At 32.8% G+C, this 24,867-nt stretch overlaps 1 protein-coding gene across 1 annotated transcript; it reads left to right on the top strand.

Moving 5' to 3' along the window:
- The first annotated feature begins 316 nt into the window (after nt 1-316).
- LOC108913345 (cadherin-23) lies at nt 317-24,718 on the top strand. Its single transcript, XM_023456026.1, has 24 exons — nt 317-542; nt 4,371-4,522; nt 6,363-6,669; nt 7,032-7,235; nt 7,514-7,698; nt 7,770-7,967; nt 8,026-8,420; nt 8,475-8,752; nt 8,816-9,129; nt 9,208-9,522; nt 12,326-12,599; nt 12,657-12,925; nt 12,978-13,363; nt 13,414-13,561; nt 13,651-13,908; nt 14,182-14,370; nt 14,424-14,556; nt 15,368-15,468; nt 15,582-16,007; nt 18,815-18,951; nt 19,003-19,201; nt 22,739-22,934; nt 22,989-23,136; nt 24,383-24,718. The coding sequence occupies exons 1-24, from the start codon at nt 317-319 to the stop codon at nt 24,546-24,548; spliced, it is 5,604 nt and encodes a 1,867-aa protein (XP_023311794.1). The 3' UTR covers nt 24,549-24,718.
- The last annotated feature ends 149 nt before the right edge of the window (nt 24,719-24,867 follow it).

The following is a 24,867-nucleotide window of genomic DNA, read 5'->3' as shown; positions in this document are numbered from 1 at the left end:
AATGGTACAGGTTTTTAACATCTGTAAAGTAATTTATATTTATATCTGATGTTTCTAAAATCTTCTAGTAATACTGCTCTATATGTATGTGAATGCGTATTCGGTTCCCTAACGACACTTATTATATACAACAATAGAGAATAAATGTGTGCAATTAAATATGTACATTTGCTAATTCCATGCCTTTTGTTTCAGTGAGAGTGATATCGAAAACAACGTTACCATCAGCCCCAGAAGACACGGTGAAGAAACAGAGAACCCAAGCATTAAAATGTAGTCACGTTATCGTCACATTCATATTACAAACACCACTGGAATGGATAATCGTTGTAAAAAGTTCAAAAATGTTATAAGAACATTTTGTGGATATTTTATAAAAATCAAATTTAAAAGCAAGCGATGCTTCCCAAGGTTTCATTACCTTTTCGCGGTGTTGTTATATAGTGTTATTTCTGTTAAAGGTAACAGGCCTCCTAGGTTCTTAATAGACGGACAAACTGAAATTGTTTTAAGACTGAAAGAAGGTGTGGATACACCAGTAGGTAAGGTTTATAACAAAATAATTGGAATAATAGGTAAAAATCGTCTATTACTGTAAACTATATGTGATCGGCTAAAATTCCGTTTATAACGGTGTCTATTGTTCTCAGTAACAATAGACTAGACAATGTATTTGGTTAACCAAAATTTCAATCTATTGTTTTTATTTTTGGATACATTACTCTGATATATTTTATGATGTCATGTCACTAGCCTCCGATGTTGAACTAAACCATGCGATAGCAAAAGTGAAAGTGGAAATAAATTAGAGATGTAATTCACTCAGAAAAATTGCTAGCTTTATAGTTAACAATGGTGTTGTGACAAACTATAAAGGTTGATTATACCTATTAAAAGAAATAAAAATAAAATGAACAACAGAACATATTTCTAGATACAATTCCTTCCGAAACAATCTTAAATCAGTTACCTAAGAATAATTAGAATTGGATACTATAGCCAACTAAAGCTTTGCTTATTCGTAAATAAAAGTTTAAAAAACACAATAATGTTAGAATCACCATTGTCACTATATCTTAGGTGATTCCATGAAAGCTAATCGTTTTTCTCTAATATTCCAATTGTTTTAGATACGTAATTATGAAGATATTCTATAAATTACTTGGTCATATGTTTAAATTAAATAGTACTTAGTTGTGCGCAACATTAATTATGTTGTACTTATTGGTTTTGCTTCAAACAATGCTATGGTTTTTGAGCTTCTAGTCGAGAGCGAAGTAATTCAGGAAAAAAGTCAAAATATAAAAGTTCTAATTGGAAATGTATTATCTGTAGTTATTAATTATTATTATTATATATATTCAACTAGACTGAAAAGAAATTTTTTAATAAACTAATGACCTCTTTCAATAACATTTTATTAATAGCTGAATGGCCGCAAATTTTGGTTATAATTTTAAAAACAGGCAAAAGCTGTAAATGAATTCGGATGTAAAACTATGCTTATGAGTTCACAGAATGATACCGCAATAATATTTCAAGGAAGCAAGTGGAAAACTGCATATAGAAATGCATACGAGTTAAAAACCATAGAACAGTTGTTAAGTAACAATGATTTAATGCTCAATTATTTCAAAACACTTACTTACAAATTTTGGGTCAATCTATCTTTAATAATATTAAAGATAGATTAAAATTGCTTTATGAATAGATGCGACTGAGTCACAGCGATGCTTTGGTAGGGTCACCACTAAAGATGCCGACAGTGAAGATCGGCGAAACGTTTTGAAGCATTACATGTGACCAGTTGCAGAGACCTCTACAGAAAGTCAGAAGACCATAATTATCTGATAGGTTCGCTTCATAACGACCTTACAACCAACAATAAGAACCGGAATGAGCATCAGAGCGGCCTAGGGCTCCTGAAAGCGGGTCCGCCCTCTAAACCCTAGCCCGAGGACAACAGGGGTGGGTCAAAGACTAAAAAAATGCAATATAAGTCAGTAACGGCGAATAGGTACAAAGGCCTCGGCACAACATCCAAAAAACTATAGTACCACTTCTTCTTTAATTTTAAATAATGAGCTCGTAATCCTACATGATGTGTTCTAGTCTACAGCTATTGTGAAGATATCACCACGCATCTTCCTACCCTCCAAAGATTGCAGATTTAGGTGTGTAAGATGTGTTTTATACTAAAATCTAATACACCTTCTAAAACAAACAAACTAAAGCAAACTCAAATTGCGGACGTATAAAATATATGTATTGCAAATCTTGATAAAAGTAATCGTGTTAGGCTCTTGGGAAGATCTATAAATCATATAAATTAATTGGTTACATTTTCTTACAATTTTGAATACATGGGCACTTCACTTCAACGAATCTTATCTTGGTAACGTCAAGTCAGTTATACTGTGACGCATTAATTAGATAGTGACCTTCATTTGTGAAATGTAATTTAGAGCTGTTTGAGTATATGCGTCACACAACATTTGGAGTAATAGGAACGATTAATGTAAAGTCAAGCTTCAAGCCATCGGCATAGAAAAGCGATCCAGTTGCATAGTTGCTTGTAAGGACCGATACTGAAAATAAGAGAGAACCCAGGACTTAAACTTAAAACGTTTTATTGCTCAGAGTGATAGTTACCAACACGTACTGGAAATTGCCTGTTACTAAGGATATCTAGTAATTTTCCATGTGCTTCAATATATTCCAGCCTACACAACAATTTTCATATTGGTACGTTATCAAAAATATGCAAAAATGTAAATAAATTATATCCAGAGGTTCACTAGAATCCATATATAATGTTTAAAATTTAGAACCTGAAGCAAATTGGATACCACAGATGTTCCGGGTAAGAAACCATATTGAATAGTTGGTATGAAGTTCCATTAACTTTCAAGGAACAGATATGAGACTAATAGGTCTGTAATTGCTGCTACAACGTTTAACGCCCTTTTTATAATGGATGTAATAGATGCGATCTTAGAGTCATCAGATAATACTCCACAATCCATAGTAGATTTGTACATAATATGACTTAAAGGTATAGGCACACTATATGCACATCTGGACTAACTGAATGGCTTGACTTGGTCTGTACGAGTCTGTAAGAGTTCATGTGCAGTTTAACCAATTACACGATTCCAAGTGTTGGAAAAATATTATCGATGACTGGGCAGCTCTATGACTTAGATGTGTGGAAGAATTAATACTTGGATCAACAGAATTTGTTTAAAAAAATGCACCAACGAACCGATTTTTAAAATTGGATATGGCATTCCATGAGAAACAAGTCAATCTATTAGAGCAGGTTCAATGAATTATGTAGATAAGTTTCCAGTGTCTTCGGTCTTCACTATGAAGCTTTTTATTGATTGAGTTCTTCTTGTAAACTTTAAGTATTTTCATGGAAGTGAATATAAGGTACCTATAACATTTGTAATGGAATTAATTTTAGCTACGCCATAATTCATCAAGATGACTGTAATCCGTACAATCTTGGAACCAGTTTAAACTTTTAATCATGGCAACATAATTCGCATTTAAAAATTGAAAATCAGTTTATTTACTTAGAGGCACATAGTAAGTAAACCATAAAAAGAAGTGAACCTATGCTAGTATCGATAGTCAGAAAAGAAAAGGTAGTGAGAAGAGTAGTAAGATTGTTAATGTTAGTGAATATAAGATCCACACTTTCCTGATTGGAACGACATTTAATAAATTCGGAGACACGTTGGTGAACGCCAGAATTTAAAAGCTAAATATTCACTTGTCATTGTCATGATTTTTGAACTTTTAACCATCAACGGTGCACTCTGTGAAAAAAAGGCACAAAGTTATTATTTAGAACTGGTAATAGTAGTGGTAATACTATGACGAAACTGGACTATAACCAAATTTGAAATGTATGTCTTTGATGGATTTAAAACTGCATTCTATTTCCAGTCTCTGAAAGAAAGCTCTTAGGAAACCTCTATGTTTAAAATTTTACTCTTGATTTTTTGTTTGTATTGACGAATCAGCTCCCAGAAGTTGTCACAACATCGCTGTTATACCATATTTAAGTACATCGTTTTCAAGTTGTTATCCTTTGGCTAAAATAAAAAAAATAAGCCACGGAATAACAACTCAGAAAACCATGATACTTTAAATATGCATTAGTATAAAAGCCTTAAAAATTTCGTTTGAAACATTCGTAGTGCGGTCAATATTTTTTACTAACTTTTACATTTCTAGTGAACATAATACAGAGACATACTATGCACATAGGTATACCACGTTACTTGTGCAAAATTGTAAATTATCAGCATAAAAATAAATTAAAAACCAAAAATATTAATCTTATTTCATTGTTGTAGGTACTTTAATTTATAGATTAAGAGGATATGATGCGGACGGAGATCCATTGAAATTTGGAGTGCGATCGTCTCCAGGAAGTGATGTAATAAGAGTCGAGAACAGTTCACCCTCGGAAGCGAACGTCTACCTTAACAAAGAACTTGACAGAGAGGTACGTTATACAACGTGAATTTATATTTCTCATTAGGAATTAAAAATTATCCGAACGATTATATAGAAGTCATAAAATGTTCACTACACAGCTATTATAACTGTGAAATAGGTATCAAGACTTCTATGTTTCAGACAGAACAATAATATTAAGAAACGTATTTTCTCATACAAATAAAAGCACTGAATACAATCTTTAGAAAGTATACTCAAAAGCTAAAAATATAAGAAATAATTTAAAATTTAGCGATAACCACCTTAAAAATATACACTCGACATACGCCAGGATATTTTAAAATAGAAAAAGTACAAAATTAATCAAAACGCATTTCAAGACTATGAGAAAAATTTCCAATAAATTGCATCATTCCTGAAATATACGAAACAGTTTGAACAATTTATATACCTAGTTTAAATTTTATTTAATATCGTCTAATTGCCTTTGTATGGCTGTTTTGCAGTTGTCTGTAATAATACACTAAAATTGTGTTTTTAATAGTAACCATGATGTTTCAATAAATTATGAAATTGTCGGTTTCTGACTTAATATATATAGTTGCATGACTCAAAGATGGTAATATCAATGAAATAACCAATGATTTAATTTAACATTCAGTATTGTCAAAATGAGAATCCAATAAGGCATCTATATGAAAATTAACTGCGAAAATATTTTAATATTTTTAATGTGTAGGGTAAATCGATTTATGAGGACCTTTCCACCATCTTCGGTAATAAAATAGATAGAAAGAAACATAAAGACCTGTTTAGTCTTTTTAGGATACTTCAAGAACAACACCATATCACTCCTAATTTAGAAAATTCTAATAACATATTTTTCAAAACAAATCTACTTGGGATAATTTATATTTATATTTTATGCACAATTTACAATAAAATTTTACGATGGAGAACAATGCTTACGAAATGCAATCCAAATCTGAGCTTACTGTAAGTCTGCAACCCACAATGCTCCTCTGTGTTGTTGTCAAACGATCAAACTTTGTTATTGGTACACAGGATTATTGTATGCTTTCTAAGATTCTATTATTTTTTTTTTAATTTTTCGCACTTCACGTCAATAATATTCCCAGTCTTTATACAGTAAGCTTGCAATAAACTTTCAGGGCTAATTCAGCTCATTAAAATGATTCCTAAGGGTTCTATGATTCTTCAAAATTTAAAATTGCAGCACAATTGTTATCTCGTTTGGCTTGATAGAAAATATGTACTTAGTTCGGTGTAGTTTTATCATAGTAACTTAAAAAATGTTTGTTCATAAAAATTTGCAAATTTGGTTGGATCATATTCAAATCGTTTGTGTCTAAATGTAGTAAAAACTCGACAGATTATTGATAAAAAGTTGCTCCAGCTTCTCAGCGTAATTATGGAATTTATCCATATAGCTAACTTCAATATAAATGCGACTTTATAAACAATACATTTATTTTACAAAAGATATTCAAAAGGTATCCAAACACGAAAGATTTTTAGTGGAAAGGGTCCACCCAAATCTAATATAAGATTTACTTTAATGACAAATCATTTTTTCTGACAGTTGAAACTTTGAATTGCCTTCTAGTACTTTTTCAAAATTTACATAGAGGGAAATAAATGAGTAAATCACTGCACCAAATTTTAATATTTTCAATGTTTCTGGAGGAATTTAAAAAAACACGAGCATTTGAAAGCTGATCAAGCTCTTCTCATCAACCCTAAAGTCGCATACACATTCTTAAAAAAAATAATAATAATTAATATCTTGTTCTTCTAATTTAAATAATTTTATGTGCAAGGTTATAAGACATCCTTCTATTTAGCTGACATGTTTTCAATTTCAGGAACGAGACGAATATGCTTTAGTTTTAACATTAACTGATAGCCATCTGGGTCATGGCAATTACATTACTCAAAGTCTGCTATTACTAGTCGAAGATGTCAACGATAATACGCCAATATTTAAGAATCACCAGCCATCTATTAGCCTGCCGGAAGATACTGAACCTCGAACAATTGCAACCCTCGAAGCTACCGATGCCGATGAAGGACCTTACGGTCAAGTGGTGTACCACTTGCAAGAGATGGACCCTGACAAACCACTTTTTTCAGTAAGCACAGTGGGCGAAAAAGCTGTGGTGCGTCTAATAGGTAATACCCATTTATTATATATACCTACTAATGACTTACGCTTAATTATTGCTGTTCATGTTATTCATCTTCATTTTAGAGCTTTATTTGCTATATTAATTTGTTTCTTCTTCCTTTTCTTTATTAATATTGTAATAAATTCTTGGTTTATCATTAATTGTCACATCTGGATTCCTAAGAGACTATAGATCTAATCACAGATTTTCTTCATCTTTCCGAAATTCTGCATTTGCATTAAAAAAAAATTAAATCGAACTATACATTCCTGTAGATTGGTTTCAAAAATTTGATGATACATAAATAATAAGAAAAACGAATACCTAATCAGCTTTCTTATCCTCACATATTTTCTGTTTTTACAGGAGCTCTGGATTATGAAAGACAAACTGTTCATCAACTAAAAATTTTAGCAATTGACAGAGCCAAAGAAGGTAGAGTAAATACTGGTACAGCGGCCATTTTAGTGAAGGTCGAGGATGTAGAAGATCAACCTCCAGAATTTGTCAGAGTCACACCAGTTGCTAGAATTGAGGAAAACAGTCCAATTGGTACATCGGTATTACAAGGTACATAGTTACTAAATTCTAATATTGTATGGATATAAAATTATTTGAATCTCAATAATAATATTTAATTTTCTATCTTTGTTTTCTAGATGGTTTGCCTAGATTAAATTAATGATAAAATTAAACATTTTTTATTAAATCATGTTTCAAATCTGAATCTGTTTATTTAACAGCATGAGATGTAATGTGTAACATGTGACACACAATACTGTACCATTAACTGATTCAATAAATATTTGTTTATGAAACAAATTTTTCAAGAATTACATTATTTTCAGTCACAGCAGTAGATGGTGATCGAGGAGTAAATAATAAAATACATTATTCTCTTACTTCTAACACTTTAGGAAGGATTTCCGACATATTTGAAATAGAAAATGATACTGGAATTGTTTACACAGCGAGCATTTTGGACAGAGAACAATTGCCAATTAGTTCAGGGACATACATTCTTCAGATAACGGTAATTCTATTTTTGACTGAAACTACTTCTCACTGGTGTTATGATTTCTTCATCATTAGTCTGCTTATTAGGCAACTGAAGTTGGTAGCAGAATAAAACCACCCCTTACCGCTACCACAGAAGTAACAGTGATGGTCACTGATATTAACGATGAAACTCCAAAATTCTTCAGTGACTACTACGAATGTGAAATAGCTGAAAATGCTCCCATAAACACACCTCTTACGTTTCTAGGAAATACTCTCCCGGAAGTATATGATAACGATCAGGTATATAACTTTTCTTTGTTCGTAACCCATTAAAATAATGCACCACAATATTTTATAGGGTATCAATGGTACTTTCCAATTATACGTCAAAGGCGCTGGTGATACTTTTGACATAAGTCCAAGCAAAGTTGTAAACGAAGCTAACTTTATTATTCGTGTTAAAAACAGTACAATTTTGGACTATGAGAGAACGAAAATGATAAACCTTACTATAGTGGCCAAAGAAATTGTTAAACATAATCCAAAATTCAGTGAGATACCCGTTACTGTTTACATATTAGACCGAAATGATAATTTTCCTGAATTTACTAAGAGTATCTACGAGGTTCTTGTACCAGAGAATTGCGATGTTGGAACTACTGTAGCTTGGATTCAAGCTCTTGATGATGATTCTGGAAATTTCGGTACACGAGGTATCAGATATACAAATATAGCAGGAAGTATTGACTACATGTATGTTAAAAATTAGTATTAAATATTCCCAATTCAATATATTAACATTTCTAGGCTAAACTTGCATCCTACATCAGGCATAATAACTGTGAAAACTGCTGGTGGACCAAATTGGGATCGAGAACAGGTATCCCGACATTACCTGACAGTAGAAGCCAGAGACGATCTTGGACGTGGTAACAGAAATTCAGTCCAGTTGATTATCAATATTGAAGACGTTAATGATAATGCTCCGTTGTTTACGCAAAGTAAATATGAAGCACGTCTTTTAGAAAACAAAATGGATTTTGAGCATCCTTTGAAAACTGAAGCAAGGGATGCTGACTTAAACGGTAAAATTTAAATGTTAATATAATTAGAACAATTTACTATACATGAAAACATGTTTTGTGTAGGTACAAAAAACAGTGAAATTGAATACATCGTTTTTGGAGAGTGGAAGCAAAACTTCACAATTGATAGTATTACGGGAGTAATAAAACCAAAGCATCCTATAGACTTTGAAAGATTAAACGGTTCAGTATCTGAAAATATTAGAACTTTGTTTTTAACCGTACGAGCAAGAGATTGGGGAAGACCTAGTCTGTTTAGTGATGCTCCATTTTTTGTATATGTAGAAGATGTCAATGATCATTCTCCCATGTTTGAAGCAGTATATTATAATAAGTCGATACCAGAAATTTTAACAGGAGGAACTTCCATACTTCAGGTAAACTATAATGTCCATACTGAACATAATCTTAAATAAATAAATATCGCATTAAATATTATTTTTTAAAACTGCTAGGTTAAAGCATATGACCTAGATGGATCGTCACCAAATAATCACGTAGTATATAGAATCCAGAAAGGAGCAGCTGATAAATTTGTTATTGGAGCAGAAACTGGTATCATATCTATTGCCCATGGAGCATCCTTAGATCCAGATCTTACTCAACCACGAAGAATGCACTATTCACTAAATGTATTAGCTATAGACGGAGCTCCAGGAAATAGCCAGCTTCAAGCAGCTGTAACTGTTAATATTACGATTTTGGATGTAAATAACAAAAATCCAATAATTTACGAAAGTGGAATAGTCACTGTTCAGGAAAATGCACCTGTAAGTACAACGATATACAGGGTGTCCGGAAATACCGTTCGAATAATTCTAGGGGTGATTGTACATGTTAAGCTATGAAGAAAAGTTGATATGAACATAGGTCCGCAAATGCGTCATAAGGTTGCTATGGCGATTCAAAGATTGCACCGGGATATAGGTTTTATTTTATATCTCTGGAACCGTTTCAGATAGCCATCTGAATTTTGGCATATGAATTGCCTTTAATAGTAGGTACTTTTCAGTGTTTTTACTAAATTATTATTTTAATCAGGGGCGTACCGACAGGGGAGGCCTCGATTTAATTTGTTCACATTTTTATTAAACGTATTTTTGCAGTTTTCTTTAGAAATTCTGATTGCGCGGTATATATGACATAAAAAAGGTATTCTTGTAGAAAACCTGTCAGGTATTGTTAAATAGTGATAAAAAAGAAACGGTAAATGGAAAACAGATTTATAATTAAAAAAAAACAGGGAACAATACAGAAACAAATAATACTAGTGACTTATTATTAAACCTGAATGTTACTTCTTTAGTAACAGCAAGTGTTGGAAGTGATGTTCATTCATTTCAATGCAACTGGCTAAACGATTTCTCATTGAACGTTTAACTCGTTGAAAAACACCCTGCATATTCCGTATTTCTTGGCAACAATGAATGACTCTTTGTTCCAGTTGTTGTACACTGTCAACAATCACTGAATAAACTAAGTGTTTTAAATAACCCCATAGAAAATAGTCTAACGGATTAAGATCCGGCGAACGGGGAGGCCAAGCTATGGGTCCACCTCGTCCAATCCACCGATCTGGATAAGTCTGATTTAGATATTGTCGAACTAATAAACTGAAGTGGGCTGGAGCCCCATCGTGCATAAAAAATGTTTCTAATCTTAATCCATAAGGCAAATCTTCGAGCAAAACTGGTAAAGTGTTTTGTAGAAAATGTAAGTATGCGGGCCCATCTAAACGATGCGGCATAACATATGGTCCTAGTAACCTATTTCCTATAATACCTGCCCAAACATTAATGGAAAACTTATCTTGGAATCGAGCTTCGAAAATCGCGTGAGGATTTTCATCTGACCAAATATGATTGTTATGAAAATTTACCACTCCTTCACGCGTAAATCCTGCCTCGTCTGTAAACAAGACTTTATCGAGGAAATGACGGTCCTGATGGCATTTCATCTGCATCCACTGACAAAACTCCACTCTAGGCAAAAAATCCCGAGGTTTTAGCGCTTGAATTCTTTGCAAATGGTATGGATACAAAAGTTCCTCGTGTAAAATTTCCCATACAACACTTTTGGGAATATTCGTTTGTACTGAAATTCTTCTGGTGCTACTACCTGGATTAGCTTCAATCTGTTGTAGAACAATTTCCTCTGTCTGCGCCGTTCGGGTAGTACGGTTTCGTCCACAATCTCTCTTATTTGGCGTAAAATTACCAGTTTCTCTTAATCTCTGATGTAAACTGCTGAACAGTTTATCAGAAGGAAGCTGGCGATTTGGAAAAGTTTCTTGGTACAACCTCCGAGCTTCCAAAGCACAACCGTTTGCTTTGCCATACATGAAGTGCATGTCGGCCATTTCAGCAAAAGAGTATTCCGGCATTTTTTGAAAGACGAGAACAATGATTTTTTTCAATTACACTGTTATTAACACAATAATAATCGAATAAACTTTATTTTTAAACCTTATGTCAAATTCGTTTACCGTAACTACAGTAATTTGACCTTTTTCCATTTTCAACTTAGCACCGACATAAGCCTACTTTGATGTAGAAATTTTTATTATTGGGCGACCATGCATGCACTATTTTCTTTGGAGAGTATTTTCTCGAAAACGGCTAGCCTGACAGGTTTTCTACAAGAATACCTTTTTTATGTCATTTATACCGCGGAATCAGAATTTCTAAAGAAAACTGCAAAAATATGACGTTTAATAAAAATGTGAACAAATTAAATCGAGGCCTCCCCTGTCGGTACGCCCCTGATTAAAATAATAATTTAGTAAAAACACTGAAAAGTACCTACTATTAAAGGCAATTCATATGCCAAAATTCAGATGGCTATCTGAAACGGTTCCAGAGATATAAAATAAAACCTATATCCCGGTGCAATCTTTGAATCGCCATAGCAACCTTATGACGCATTTGCGGACCTATGTTCATATGAACTTTTCTTCATAGTTTAACATGTAGAATCACCCCTAGAATTATTCGAACGGTATTTCCGGACACCCTGTATAATTTAAAAACCAATTGAAATGTAATTTTCTATTGACTTCCCCATAAAATTTATTTTACAAACTCATTTCTGAAAAATGCAGTTTTAGATGTAATATTATTTTACGTACACATACTTCACGAAGTCGGCTATAATCGGACGTGAAGTAACGTCCGATTATACGTATTCGTATATTTCACAGACGTGAAATATTTGCATACGTAAAATACGACATTTAAATACTAACGTCAAAACGAAAATATTGAATAAAGGTCACTAGAAATAACCAAAATTGGCCAATAAATTAGAACCAGTTATATTGGCTCCAACATTTTGATCACATATAAAAATATGACATCAAATATAATCAATTTCTAGGATCAAAAAGTAAATGAAAACAAGTTTTACATTAGTTTTTTCTCAGGTCATATTCTTACTGTTATATTAATTTGACATTTGTGGAAACATATTTCTGTTCACAAATTACTTACTGAAAAATTATTTGTATCTATAAATTGCTAAGTAGTCAATAATTTTTTATTAAAACGTCTAAATACATTTTTCATTTATCTTTAGGTAGGAACAGTTATTACTAAAATAAACGCAAAAGACTTGGATACCACAGCTAAGCTCATTTATAGAATTGACCTGAATGCGTGCTATGCAAAGAACGAAAGGGGAATTGTATTAAAACCCTTGGATTATGACTGTGCAAGTACTTTCCATTTAGACCGGCCTACAGGGATTTTATCAATTGCTAAACGTCTAGATCGTGAAACCGTAGAAACTTTCCAAGTTGGAATAATTGTGGAAGATATTAATTCTGAAACTGGACCTCAAATCGCAACTTGTAAGAATATTTAAACAGGTGCAGAAACATAAAAAATGTCATAGGTTTTTATTTTAGCAACCATTACTATTAATGTAGAGGATGTCAATGATAACAGCCCTAAGTTTAAAGAACCGTTTTATAAATTCAGCGTTGCAGAGAATAGCAAGCACGGTATTTTAGTGGGTTCCATAGCTGCTGATGATTTGGACAAGAACAAGAGTATCACTTACATTTTAGATGGTACTTTTGAAATAGCATCTCTCATCCATTTAGATCCTGATAACGGTGATATTGTAGTTGCTAGTAAAATCGATCATGAAATTCATAAATGGTTAAACCTAACGGTATTATATTTCCCAAAATTGTAGAATTTATTAAACAATAGCGTTTCTTTAGGTGAGAGCCTTGGATTCGGGTAATCCTCCTAGATCTTCAAGAGTTGAATTGTTTATACAAGTCTTGGACGAAAATGATAACAATCCTTATTTCCTTACTGAGCCCAAATCCATTAAGGTACCAGAAGACACTCCGCCAGGGACAGAAGTTGCTAAATTAGAAGCATTAGATTCAGATTCGGGAGAGTTTGGAAAAATTACTTACCTTCTCGATAGATTATCATCGGAAGGCAAGTTTAGTTTGGACGCCGATACCGGAATATTGAAGGTGGCTGACAAATTGGACAGAGAGGAAAAAGCTAATTACTTATTAGTAATAGAAGCTTGGGATAATTATCAGTACGGATTTAACAGCGGTGAAAGCAGGAATGCCTTTAAACATATAAAGTAAGTGAGCTTCTCTGTTATGAAATAAATTCACAAAATATCCATTTCAGTGTTACAATTTTGGACGTAAACGACAACGCACCTCTTTTACACGTCCCTTCATACTGTGTGAATATTACAGAATTTCATGAAATTGGTCGATCAGTTACGACAGTTCATGCTTCAGATGTTGATGATCCCAACACATCTAATGGACAGGTAAAAAAAATATGTTTTTATGAAGAACTTACTTTTTATCAATTAATTTTATTTGTTTTATAATAATAATATAATAATTCTACTTGCAGGTAATTATTGATATAGCTGATGGGAATCAGAAAAACCTCTTTGACCTAGAACAAATTAATGAATGGTCGGCGGATATCAAAACAACCACGTCTCTAAGGGGTCGACATGGTAATTACACTTTGGTTATGAGAGCGCAAGATTTAGGAATGCCTAGCCATTTAGTGGAAGAACCAATACGAATTTGTGTTACTGATTACAATGACCATCCACCAGTGTTTGTCAGTCCGCCTCATAATTCTACTTTGAGAATTCCAGAGGTTAGTAAATTGCCTGTATTTAAAGATTCAATTTGTTATTACATCAATTTAATTATTATTATTTTTTACTTTGTCTACTTGGTTTGTTATTTTTCTGTTATATTAATTTCCGACTTCTATAACTTATATGCATAATTATTTTTTCAGTCCATTTTCACAATGCCTTTAATTTTTCATTACTAGTTTGTCTATTTACTGTTCTTAATGAACAATTTTTATTTATCTTATTAGCTACTTATTTCGTCTATACGTACGAATAAATTTCTGTTACAGAATGCAACCGTTGGAAGTGCCCTTATTCAAATTTTAGCTACAGATGAAGACGTTGGTCCCAATGGGGCAATACGGTATAGACTTAAAGCTGATCCAGCCGGACATTGGAAATTTTTTCACCTGCAACCTGTATCTGGGATATTAGAGTTGAGATTGCCATTAAACAGAAAGAAGCAAAAAATATATGATGTAAATAGAGCACCACAGATAAAGTTTTTAATAATAATTTATTGTGTTTTCAGATACGTATAGAAGCTTATGACTTAGGTGTTCCAACACCCTTAAGTTCTGATTTAGATTTAACAGTGTACGTCAGTAACATAAATGACTATCAACCACAGTTTTTATTAGATGAGTTCACGGTGAATTTCACAGGTTAGTACAAATAGTTCTTGTACTAAAAGGATGTACCTGAAAGGTCTGTGCAATATAATTATGAAATATTAATTTTTTGAATTATTAGGGACATGTCTTTTCAATTAAACACATATAAAGTACATATCGCTTCTCCGGAAGAACAATGACGTAAACTTCAAATTTCTGTCAGGAAGAACAATAACGTAACTTCAAATTTCTGTTTATAATAATCCCAACACATTTTTTATTTAACACATTCTATAATGTTCCTCCAGAGAAGCGATATTATGTATTTTACTTTTATCCTGTACTTTTTGATGCATTTAATAAAAATCTAATCATTGATGCATGATTTTACAAAATTGGTAAGATTATGAAAAAAAAAACAATTCTATTTATGTTTTCAATTCTCTATACAGAGAGTAGTCCTAAATTGTTCATCACCTGTTTCTTAGGACAGTTAATACGTAATAAAATAAGGATGTCTCCCTTAAACAACTTCTTTCTAAAAATGGTAATAAAGGAGGTATAGACATCTCAGAAATGGAAAGGATGAACATCCTGCTTTTGAAACTTCTTAAAAATTTTGTTATTCTTACTTTAAGCTAGTACATATTATTAGGCAACACATGACACAAGTATATATCTAAAATACCTAGGTCTAGGTTTTTAAATGGTGCTAAAAAATATGATTGTAAATTTATCATCTCTTCTCTTATCTATTTCCGGAAAAAAGTGTGTATGAAATGACACCCTTATTATAAGAATGTACTATTAGCTCACAAAAAAAAATTGCATTATTAGATTAAAGAAAACAACTATATTTTAGAAAACGAACTACCAAATCGTGAGATTAAAAGACTACCGGACACCATTGATAGAGATGAATTTGAATTTGATGGCCCACCAGTTCCTATCTGCTATTATATTATAGGTGGCAATGAAAATGGACTGTTTTATTTGAACTCATTGGATCACACATTAATGGTACAAATATTACATTAGTTAAAATTTCTGGTTAGTAATTAAACATTTTTTTTTAGGTTACCAGACCACTAGATAGAGAGCAACAAGACACACATCTGTTACTCGTCAAAGCATCTGAAGATTGTTCCAGAATTCCCAGAAATGAAAGTTTTTTTGATTCCAACGATGACACTCAGTTGAAAGTAGTAGTTAAAGTAATAGATGTAAACGATAATGCTCCTAAATTTACTCACAGAATCTTTACTGGAGGCGTTAGTACAGCCACCAGTTTTGGTACAAAATTCATGCATGTCAGAGCAGAAGACGCGGATATAGAGAAAAATGCTGTTATATCGTATTATTTAATTGGAAGGATACAAATGACGTTAACGGAAGGCTTGGAAAATCTACAAAGATTGCCATTTTTAGTGGAAAAAGAGACGGGCGCCGTACAGCTGAACTTTGATCCCCAGCAAGGAATGAAAGGATATTTTGATTTTATGGTTAGACATTTATACTTTTTTCTGATTAAACAGTTCTCGAACTGATTGTTTACGTGTAGTCTTTCTGGGAGCCCGAAGATCTCCTTGGGTTAGGACAAATAATTTTATATGAACGTTGACAGTTGACGTAACATTTATTTATATGTTTCCTAGATACAGTTACTTGTACTTAAGCTGATAGGCACAACAACTTAGTACATGTTTAAAGTTAACAATTACAACAATATAAGAATAAAATTCATTAAAATAATTAATACAAACTCAAAATGAATGGAGGCGAACCGCAAAACTGATTGCTAAGTCATTGGTTTAGATTTTCTGGAGTTTCCAGAAACATATTACTATTTTCTTCATAAAATATTCCAATTCCGGAGATTAAGGGCTGGTTCATATTAAATTTGCAATTTTTATGGTATGAAAATGGCAAGCATATCTAAAAAAAGTTCAAATAATTTAAACTTCTTTTATGGATTTGTGACAAAATTCAGAACTGACAAATAATTAGGGTTATATGTCATACAATTCACGGTTATATGTCATACAATTCTCGGAATATGAAAATAAATAATTTTTCCAAAAACTCGAGTTTACTACGATCCATATTGCATGCTACAATTAAAAACAATAGTAAAAATTTGGTAAAAATAATTCTTCGCCCTTATATGAACAACAACATTTCGTACAAACACTACTGTTGCTATTTCGTAAAAATATATTCTCATTCATTCTAAATAAACCAGCTATAAGTTCTCTCATCGATATTTATATCGGATGTCCCAATATTCACCCAAGATTTAAATTTTACGCTATTGATGTGGTAAAGTGTTGCGAAGGAAAAAAAAGACAGCTTGTCATCTGACAGTTCGCGGTTATTAAAAATGGAGCATTACACGAAAGAACAACGCGTTTTCATTGTTGAGCGCAGTTTTCCTACAAAATATGGTTGGAATAGTGATTTAACTTCATCAACTGTGAAGAGATTAATGGAAAAATTTAGGGAGACTGGATCAATTAATGATCTACACTCTGGCCGTCCTACAACAAGTTTTTCAATACAAAACATCGAAGCAGTTCGTGTGAGTATTGCTGAGAGTTCAGGAATATCAATTCGACCCCGTGGTCAAGAATTGGACATTTCGAGAAGCTCTCTACAGCGTATTCTCAAGATTTACATCTTCATTCAAGTTCAATTGACTCAAGAGTTGAAGACTACTGATCACGCAGAACAAAGAGAGTTTGTTGAATAGATTATGGAACAACAAGTGGATGATGATTTCTCGAACAAAATCATATTCAGTGATGAGGGTCATTTTCATCTTGGTGGGTTCGTTAATTGATGAAACTATCACTTGTGGTTCAGAAAATCCACAAGGGATGGTTGAGAAACAACTGCACCCTCAATGTGTTACTGTTTGGTGCGGATTTGGGGCTGGGGATCTCATCGGACCAGTCTTCTGTGACTGATCAGGCAATAACGTTAATCCAGTTTTTTATGCCTAAAATGCAAGATATAGTAGACGACATGTGGTTTCAACAAGACGCTGCTATATGCCGTACAACCGACAAACAGATCAATTACTGCATGAGTTATTTCCCAGTCGTGTAATTTTGTGTGATTATTTGTGATCAAAATTTGGCCGCCCAGATCATACGAATTAACGCCATTGGTGTTTTTTGAAGTCTAAGGTTTATACCAACAAGCCCACAACCACCCACGCCTTGAAGGAGGAAATTATCAACGAAATTCAGCCGCATTCATGTAAAACGGTCATAAAAAATTTCGACAAAAGAGTGAGCCATCAAAGCCGTGGAGTCATTTATCCGATATACTATTCCATACATAACCCAATACTGTATACCTTATGAATAAATAAAAAATTTACAATTTTTAATTAAAAATCTGTTTCCCTTTAATATTACTTGTTGCGTAATTTTGCGACATCCTTTATTTACTGTGTAGTCCTGGTGAATGCCTTGAAGCCACAATTATTTTATTTTTTTCTGGACTTCTATTTTTTCTCTATTCAACCTTTACCAAAGTTTTCATTTTCTTATTAGAACTTTGGTATTAGTTTGGTATTAGATCTTTTAAGTTTCTTCTTCTTCTTTAGTAAGTTTTTAAGTTTTCCGGATCTGTTTTTTTGCTCACCAACTCTAACTTTTATCCCTTGTTATTTTCTAGAATCGTTCCTTTAACTTCCTGCTAAGGTAACTCTAAAGTATACAATGAAGACACGTTAGCATAAGGTTGAATTAATACAAATGTCATTCAAGAAGTAACAAAGGTAATGTTTTGAAATTGAATTTATTTTATGAAAATGCGATTATACAATATAAATTCAAAATCCGTAATTACTTGTAATTTAGAATTTTCTTCTCTCTACCTATATCTTAATACTCGGCCGATTAAAAAAAATATTCTTATGTAGCTCAAACCCTTAAACACAGGATTGTAACAAACTATCAGAATTCGGGTTGACAAAAGCTTGTATTATGTGTATAAGTGAAAATAATAGCCTTGTCACTAAATGCATATACCAATTACAATTGAACTTAGGTGAACGCTTAGTCACGAACAAAGTAGGCAATATGTTGCGAACATTTCTAGGCGCTTTATGTTCGATTGGTTATTACAGTCAAAGCCATTGATGTCACACGCCTTGAATTTTTCAATTGCAATTTTTTCAATGTGCTTTCCAATCACATAAAAAATTAGGGAAAAAAACAGTTGTTTAAACTAAAAAAAATGTGTGAATCACGCTTATTATAGAGAACTATTTCTAGAACTAAGACATATTACTTTGTAGGTCTTAGCTAATGATACTGGAGGTTTACAAGACATGGCAAGGGTTTTTATATATCTTCTTCGAGAAGACCAAAGAGTCCGTTTTGTATTGCGACAGCATCCTCCAGAATTGAGAAGTCGCATAGAGGCATTCAGAGAGTAAATATAATATTTGCTCAAAATCCACCATCGACTAATTAAATTTTTTAGGGTTCTAGGTAACGTTACTGGAGCAATCGTTAATATTGACGAGTTTCGTGTTCATGCCAATCATGATGGCACAGTGGATAAAACAAGAACGGATTTGTACTTACACTTGGTAAACCGAAATGATAATTCTATTTTGGAAGTGGATGAAGTTTTGCGGTTGGTGGATCAAAATACTGAAAAACTAGACGATCTATTTAAGGTTAGATTTTATTTAATATTTTTATGCGTTGCGCGATTAAGTGTAGTTTCTTTACATTATTATACAAAGAAAAAAACTCATCGGTTTGATGATCTTTTACTACATCAAAGCATTTCCATGTAAGAATGAATTTTCCAAAGTCATTACTTGGCGGCTACCTTTTCATTTTATTTCAAGAACATACAGGGTATTCGCAAATTTCATCGACAACGTTTGACTGCACATTCACGACGATAAATAAAGACGATCTACGAAAAAAAGTTAAATAAAAAATTTTTGGTTTTTGATTTGCCAGCCTTCAAATTTGTCAAAAATAAAACTAATTTAGTTAATAACTTCATAACCCTTTTATCGATCGCGTTAAAATTTGGTACATTTATTTGGACCATTGTTGCAAGCTACAGTCTGGGGGAGTTCCCTACTGTATTCCAAGCAGAAATCTTCGCAATAATGGCGTGTCTGGCAGAGAATGTACGTAGAGGTTATAGACGTAAACTCATATATATATTCTCTGATAGTCAAGCTGCAATTAAAGCTTTAGCCGCACACAAGGTAAGTTCAAAACTGGTGTGGGACTGTTTACAAATGCTAACTGAACTGGCCACCAACAATACAGTCAGACTGTGTTGGGTGCCAGGGCACAAAGGCATTTGTGGAAATGAGAAAGCGGATGAACTTGCGAGGAAGGGATCCGAAACAGTGTTCATTGGCCCGGAGCCCTTCTGTGGCACATCTCCCAGTGTGGTCAGGCGGGCTCTGGGCAAATGGACAGAGACAGAACATAGGAAATACTGGACTTCAAGGCCAGGACATAGCCATTCTAAGGAGCTTATGGAGTATCCTTCGAAGGGAAGAGCGAATGAGCTACTGAGCTTGAATAGAATCCGGCTCAGGAGAGTGACAGGACTCATAACGGGACACTGTCACTTTAAGAAACATCTACATAGACTAAAGCTTGTAGACAGTCCGGTCTGCCGAGGATGTGAATCGGCGGATGAAACTTCTCTGCATATCCTGGGCGAGTGCCCGGGATTTGCACGTAGCAGAATGGCGCTCCTTGGGAGACCCTATTTGGAACCCAAGGAGCTGAGAGAAGTGTCAGCAAGGAAGCTTTTGGACTTTGTAAAAAGGACAAATCTACTTGCTGAATAGGACTAGTAGTGGGACGCACAATAGGCCTAATTAGGCCGCAGCGCTATGGGACTTTTAAAGGACCAACCACTAGATGATGATGATGATGATGATGATGATGGACCATTGTTGCATATTATTTCTTAAAGTTTTAGTCAAATCGATATACTGGGTGATAGTTTTCTCTGGCTACCTCTCGGACCTCTTTGACCGCCAAAAGATCAAAACTTTTACAATGGTCGAATTTTTTTAAAGCGGGCGGCAACATTGAAAAGGTCGTTTTATTTAAAAAAAAATATATTGTCTCTTTAGAAAATCGCCTATATTATATTAATATCGCCATTCTTGAGAAAAATGGCATTACTTATTAGTATATGCGTATGTTTCGGTTTAAAACTTTGAGTTCAGTAGGCGATGAAAACAAGATCTTGATTGTTGTGGCTATCAGGTAATGTGATTATTCTCGTCTCTTTAGTATTCTCATTACTCCACACATGCAAATTATGAAAATTTATAACTCCGTTTAATTGTCTTGATACACTGCGAACACTTCATAATTTGCATGTGTAGAGTGATGAGAACCTAAAGAAATACGACAATAATGACATTCCCTGATAGCCACAGCAATCGACATCTTATTTTCATTGTCTACTGAACTCAAAGTTTTAAATCCGTGACACCGCTATACAAATCGAAACGTACAGACCTGCAAATAATGCCATTTTTCTCTAGAATGGCTTTCTGCAGGCGACTTTTTAAAAGGACACTATTTTTTTAAATAAAACGACCATTTCAATGTTGCTAACCTTTTTAAAAAAATACGACCACTGTAAAAGTTTTGACCGTTAAGAGGGGGAGGTAACCGGAGAAAACTATCACCCAGTATATCGATTTGACTAAAACTTTAAGAATTAATACGCAATAATAGTCCAAATAAATGTACCAAATTTTAACGCGATTGGTAAAAGGGTTATGAAGTTATTAATTAAATTAGTTTTATTTTTGACAACTTTGAAAGCATGTAACTCAAAAACCAAAAGGTTTTTATTTAACTTTTTTTCGTAGATCGTATTTATTTATCGTCGTGAATATGTTGTCAAACGTTGTCGGTGAAATTTGTGGACATCCTGGATATCATAGTCTCAAATATATCATTTGAATGTGCATAAAATTACGTACCTACCTATTATTCAATGAAATAAGGAAACTGAAATCGGACGACTAGTTTTTGTGAAATTTTGTAGTAAATTCAGAATTAATTAACTCAACAACCAAATTATTAATATACTTATTACTTATGTTCTCTGTTCATCTCTTAATAACAATAAAATATATTTTATACCCTCTTAATTGTTTTTTTATCAATTTGGCACATCTTTCCTTAGTGACAAAATATGGGCAATTATTCAAATTTAATATTGATATTGGGGATAAAATGTTTACATCAAATTATATAATGTAGCATTAAGCGCTGCCAAAAAGGTCCATGGCTTGATTACACGTTATATTCCATTCCTTTTTATTTCTTATATTTCTTCTGTAGTCTCTTATTCCCATATACACTAAATTTATATCAACCATTTGTATCCATTTGGTAGGTATGTTGACTGCCTCTTCCTATGCCCAGTATTTCTCCCCTTTTGCCAGTATTTGTTTTCTCACTTTCTCTTCTTCTAATCTTCCTAGATTTCATTCTTTGTGCTCTGACTATATTTGCTATCACTGGCTACCTCAGAGAACCATTAATTAATCATTTGTTCTTCTCTGCCATAGGCATATCCTTGTCTTTCCTCCATGTATTTTCTTCACAACTTTTTTATAAATAGTGTCTTTTTAAGCTTATATATTTCACTTCTATAAGCAATTTTCTTAGTGTAATGTATATATTTGAAGGCGATTTAAAAGCATAGAGCAAAAAAAGATAGGTACTGTTTATCGATTTTTTGTAAATGCTACTTTGGCTACTTAAGCAATAATGTGTAATGAGGAAACAATATTGAGAATAAAATGCTAAATTGAAGTCGCCATTGCTATAGTGGAAAGTTTGAAGTGTTAAAAAAAACTATGATTATAGTAATTTTGATGAGTTTTAAAAAACAATAAACTGCGAACTTTTATTATTGACCACGAAACATTAAATATATGGTTAAAATTTTCAGAAAATATGCCCCTCTGAAGTCATCAGCAACAAGATAAGCTATTGTAAAAGGAACATTTTCATTTCGAATTCTTATTAAGAAATTATTGAATAATCTAGTAGCTATAATGACTCAAAGCCTAGTAAGACCTTAATTGTTGCGAGTATCTTATTACGTATATATTTTGTGATCCCAAATAATTTTGCAACTTCTTTTAAAAATATCTAATTATGTGAAGTAATTCCTTTCTAATTTTAAAATGTTCCAGGAATTCAACGTTTTGGATACGCAACCTGGAGGAACACTTGCGCTCAAATCACAGATGCAAAACGTCAGTGCTACATTTTGGCTTACAGCTTCCTGCCTTTTCCTACTTTTACTTCTGTTTCTGTGCTTAGCTCTGTGTATAAACCAAAGACAAACATACCATAGAAAACTGAAAGCTGCTACCGCGACAGCCTATGGTTCGTTAGAAATCGATAACGTTAAAAAGGTATTTTCATATTAATCTGTTTTAGTGAGTGCAGATTCAGAAATTGATGGCAGAGGGGTCAGTATGATAAGCGGCAGAGTACCCAACACGAATAAACACAGCATGGAAGGAAGCAATCCAATCTGGTTGAGGGCGTATGAAAATGAATGGTACAAAAATGCTGACGAATTCAGGTTGGTATAATACATTAGGTATTAGTACTAGAGGACTAGAGCATCAAGTCTTATTTTCATGTAAAGCGTGTAAACAGTTTTGATACTAATTCGCAATATAAATAATACTTAGTTTTTAAATATAAAGTATCACCCGACTAAATTAAGTTGCAATAATAAAGGTTCTCAAAAGGAACGAGGGATTTGTATTGTGCATCATTTTCATTCCGAACTAGCTTAAAATTTTTACTTTTTTTCTTATAAAAATAAAATTTGTCTTGACCAATGTTGTTTCTAATTTAACAGAAAATTGTAGAAATTGAACCAGTTGTTTTAAACACAAGATATGTTAAACGAGATATATTTCTAATGTATACGTCAGTAATTTGTATAAGATAGAAATATGTGTAAATTATGTTTTGCAATGTTATAACGGCAACAAATACTTTATATTCAAGTTTCTATCTCTTATTCACTTCAACAATTTTTCAAAGATATACAATTTAACAAGAAAATTTATAGGTAATTTCGATAAAAGTTATGGTCGTTTTACATATTCCAATGAAGTATACAATGATCAAACACGGATAATAAGCACGTGGCTTTGAAACTATTGTTTGGCAATCCTCCCGACGAAAACAGACTCGGACATATATATAGTTTTCATTTAATGCATATCATTCGTGGTTAAATTTTGTTGGGATTTTACATTGTTTTGGATTATTTTAAGATGTCGACTGATAAAGTGACAGTAGTATAGTAATTAAAAAAAGTGTTAAAACCAATACCAATCGTGATCTAATAGGCCGTTATTTATTTTCTTTTTGTCATTATTCCAAAGTATAAGCTCCCTCACATTGACCTTATGTCATTTCAAATGTTAACCAACATTGGGCTCTGATTTAAATGAAATAAAAGAATTCGATAGCTTATTTCAAGTGGTAGTACACGAGAAATTATTCAGTATGACAGAAAAATAAAAGTTATTGTCCTTGCCAAAAAATAAAAAAACGGCAAAATTCATATCAAATATATACTTCTATCGTGCTAATAAAGAAAGTACCTAACAAGCGTCTTCCTTTTCGAAATTAGTAAGAGAAGAGTGAAAATACATCTGTAAAATTTTCCAAAATTTAAGGTTCTTTTAATCTCTCTGGCGCACTCTATATCTACTTACAAATCACTACTTTGGTTTCCTAAAATTGATTATGACTATATGAGAGTGAAATATAAATATAAAATGAAGTTGATTATTTCTTTCTTTCAGTCAAACATCAGATCATGATTCACTAGACGAAAATGTTGTTGGTTGTGAAGATTCGACAAATTCTGTCCAGCAAATGCAACAGAATTCTCACAGTTCCAGAAATCAAAACGTATACCAGACGTTGCCTGTACCACCCAACAGGAAACTAGAAACAACGGAATTATGATTAAAAGTTAGAATCAACACCTTTTTTACAATTAGCAGAATTTCTCCTCTGCCGAATTTATCTGAAGAAGAATCGGAAGTAAGAAAATAATTTCCATTGCAACGATTATCTTTATTATGAAAGCTAGTAACAAAAATATCGAAAATATTTACTGCTGGTATAGATATCTTTATGTATCTATCATGTATGTACCATAATGATCACATTAAAGTAGAAATAGGAATTTTCAATTATTCATGTGTACCTACTGTTACATAATATAATTATAGTGTTAGTAAGTTATCTATTACAAAATTATACGTAATTTATTGAAATGCTC

Source organism: Anoplophora glabripennis, unplaced genomic scaffold (genome assembly GCF_000390285.2).
Source record: "Anoplophora glabripennis isolate ALB-LARVAE unplaced genomic scaffold, Agla_2.0 scaffold37, whole genome shotgun sequence".
Lineage (NCBI taxonomy): Eukaryota > Metazoa > Arthropoda > Insecta > Coleoptera > Cerambycidae > Anoplophora > Anoplophora glabripennis.
This window is presented reverse-complemented; position numbering and strand designations above follow the sequence as displayed.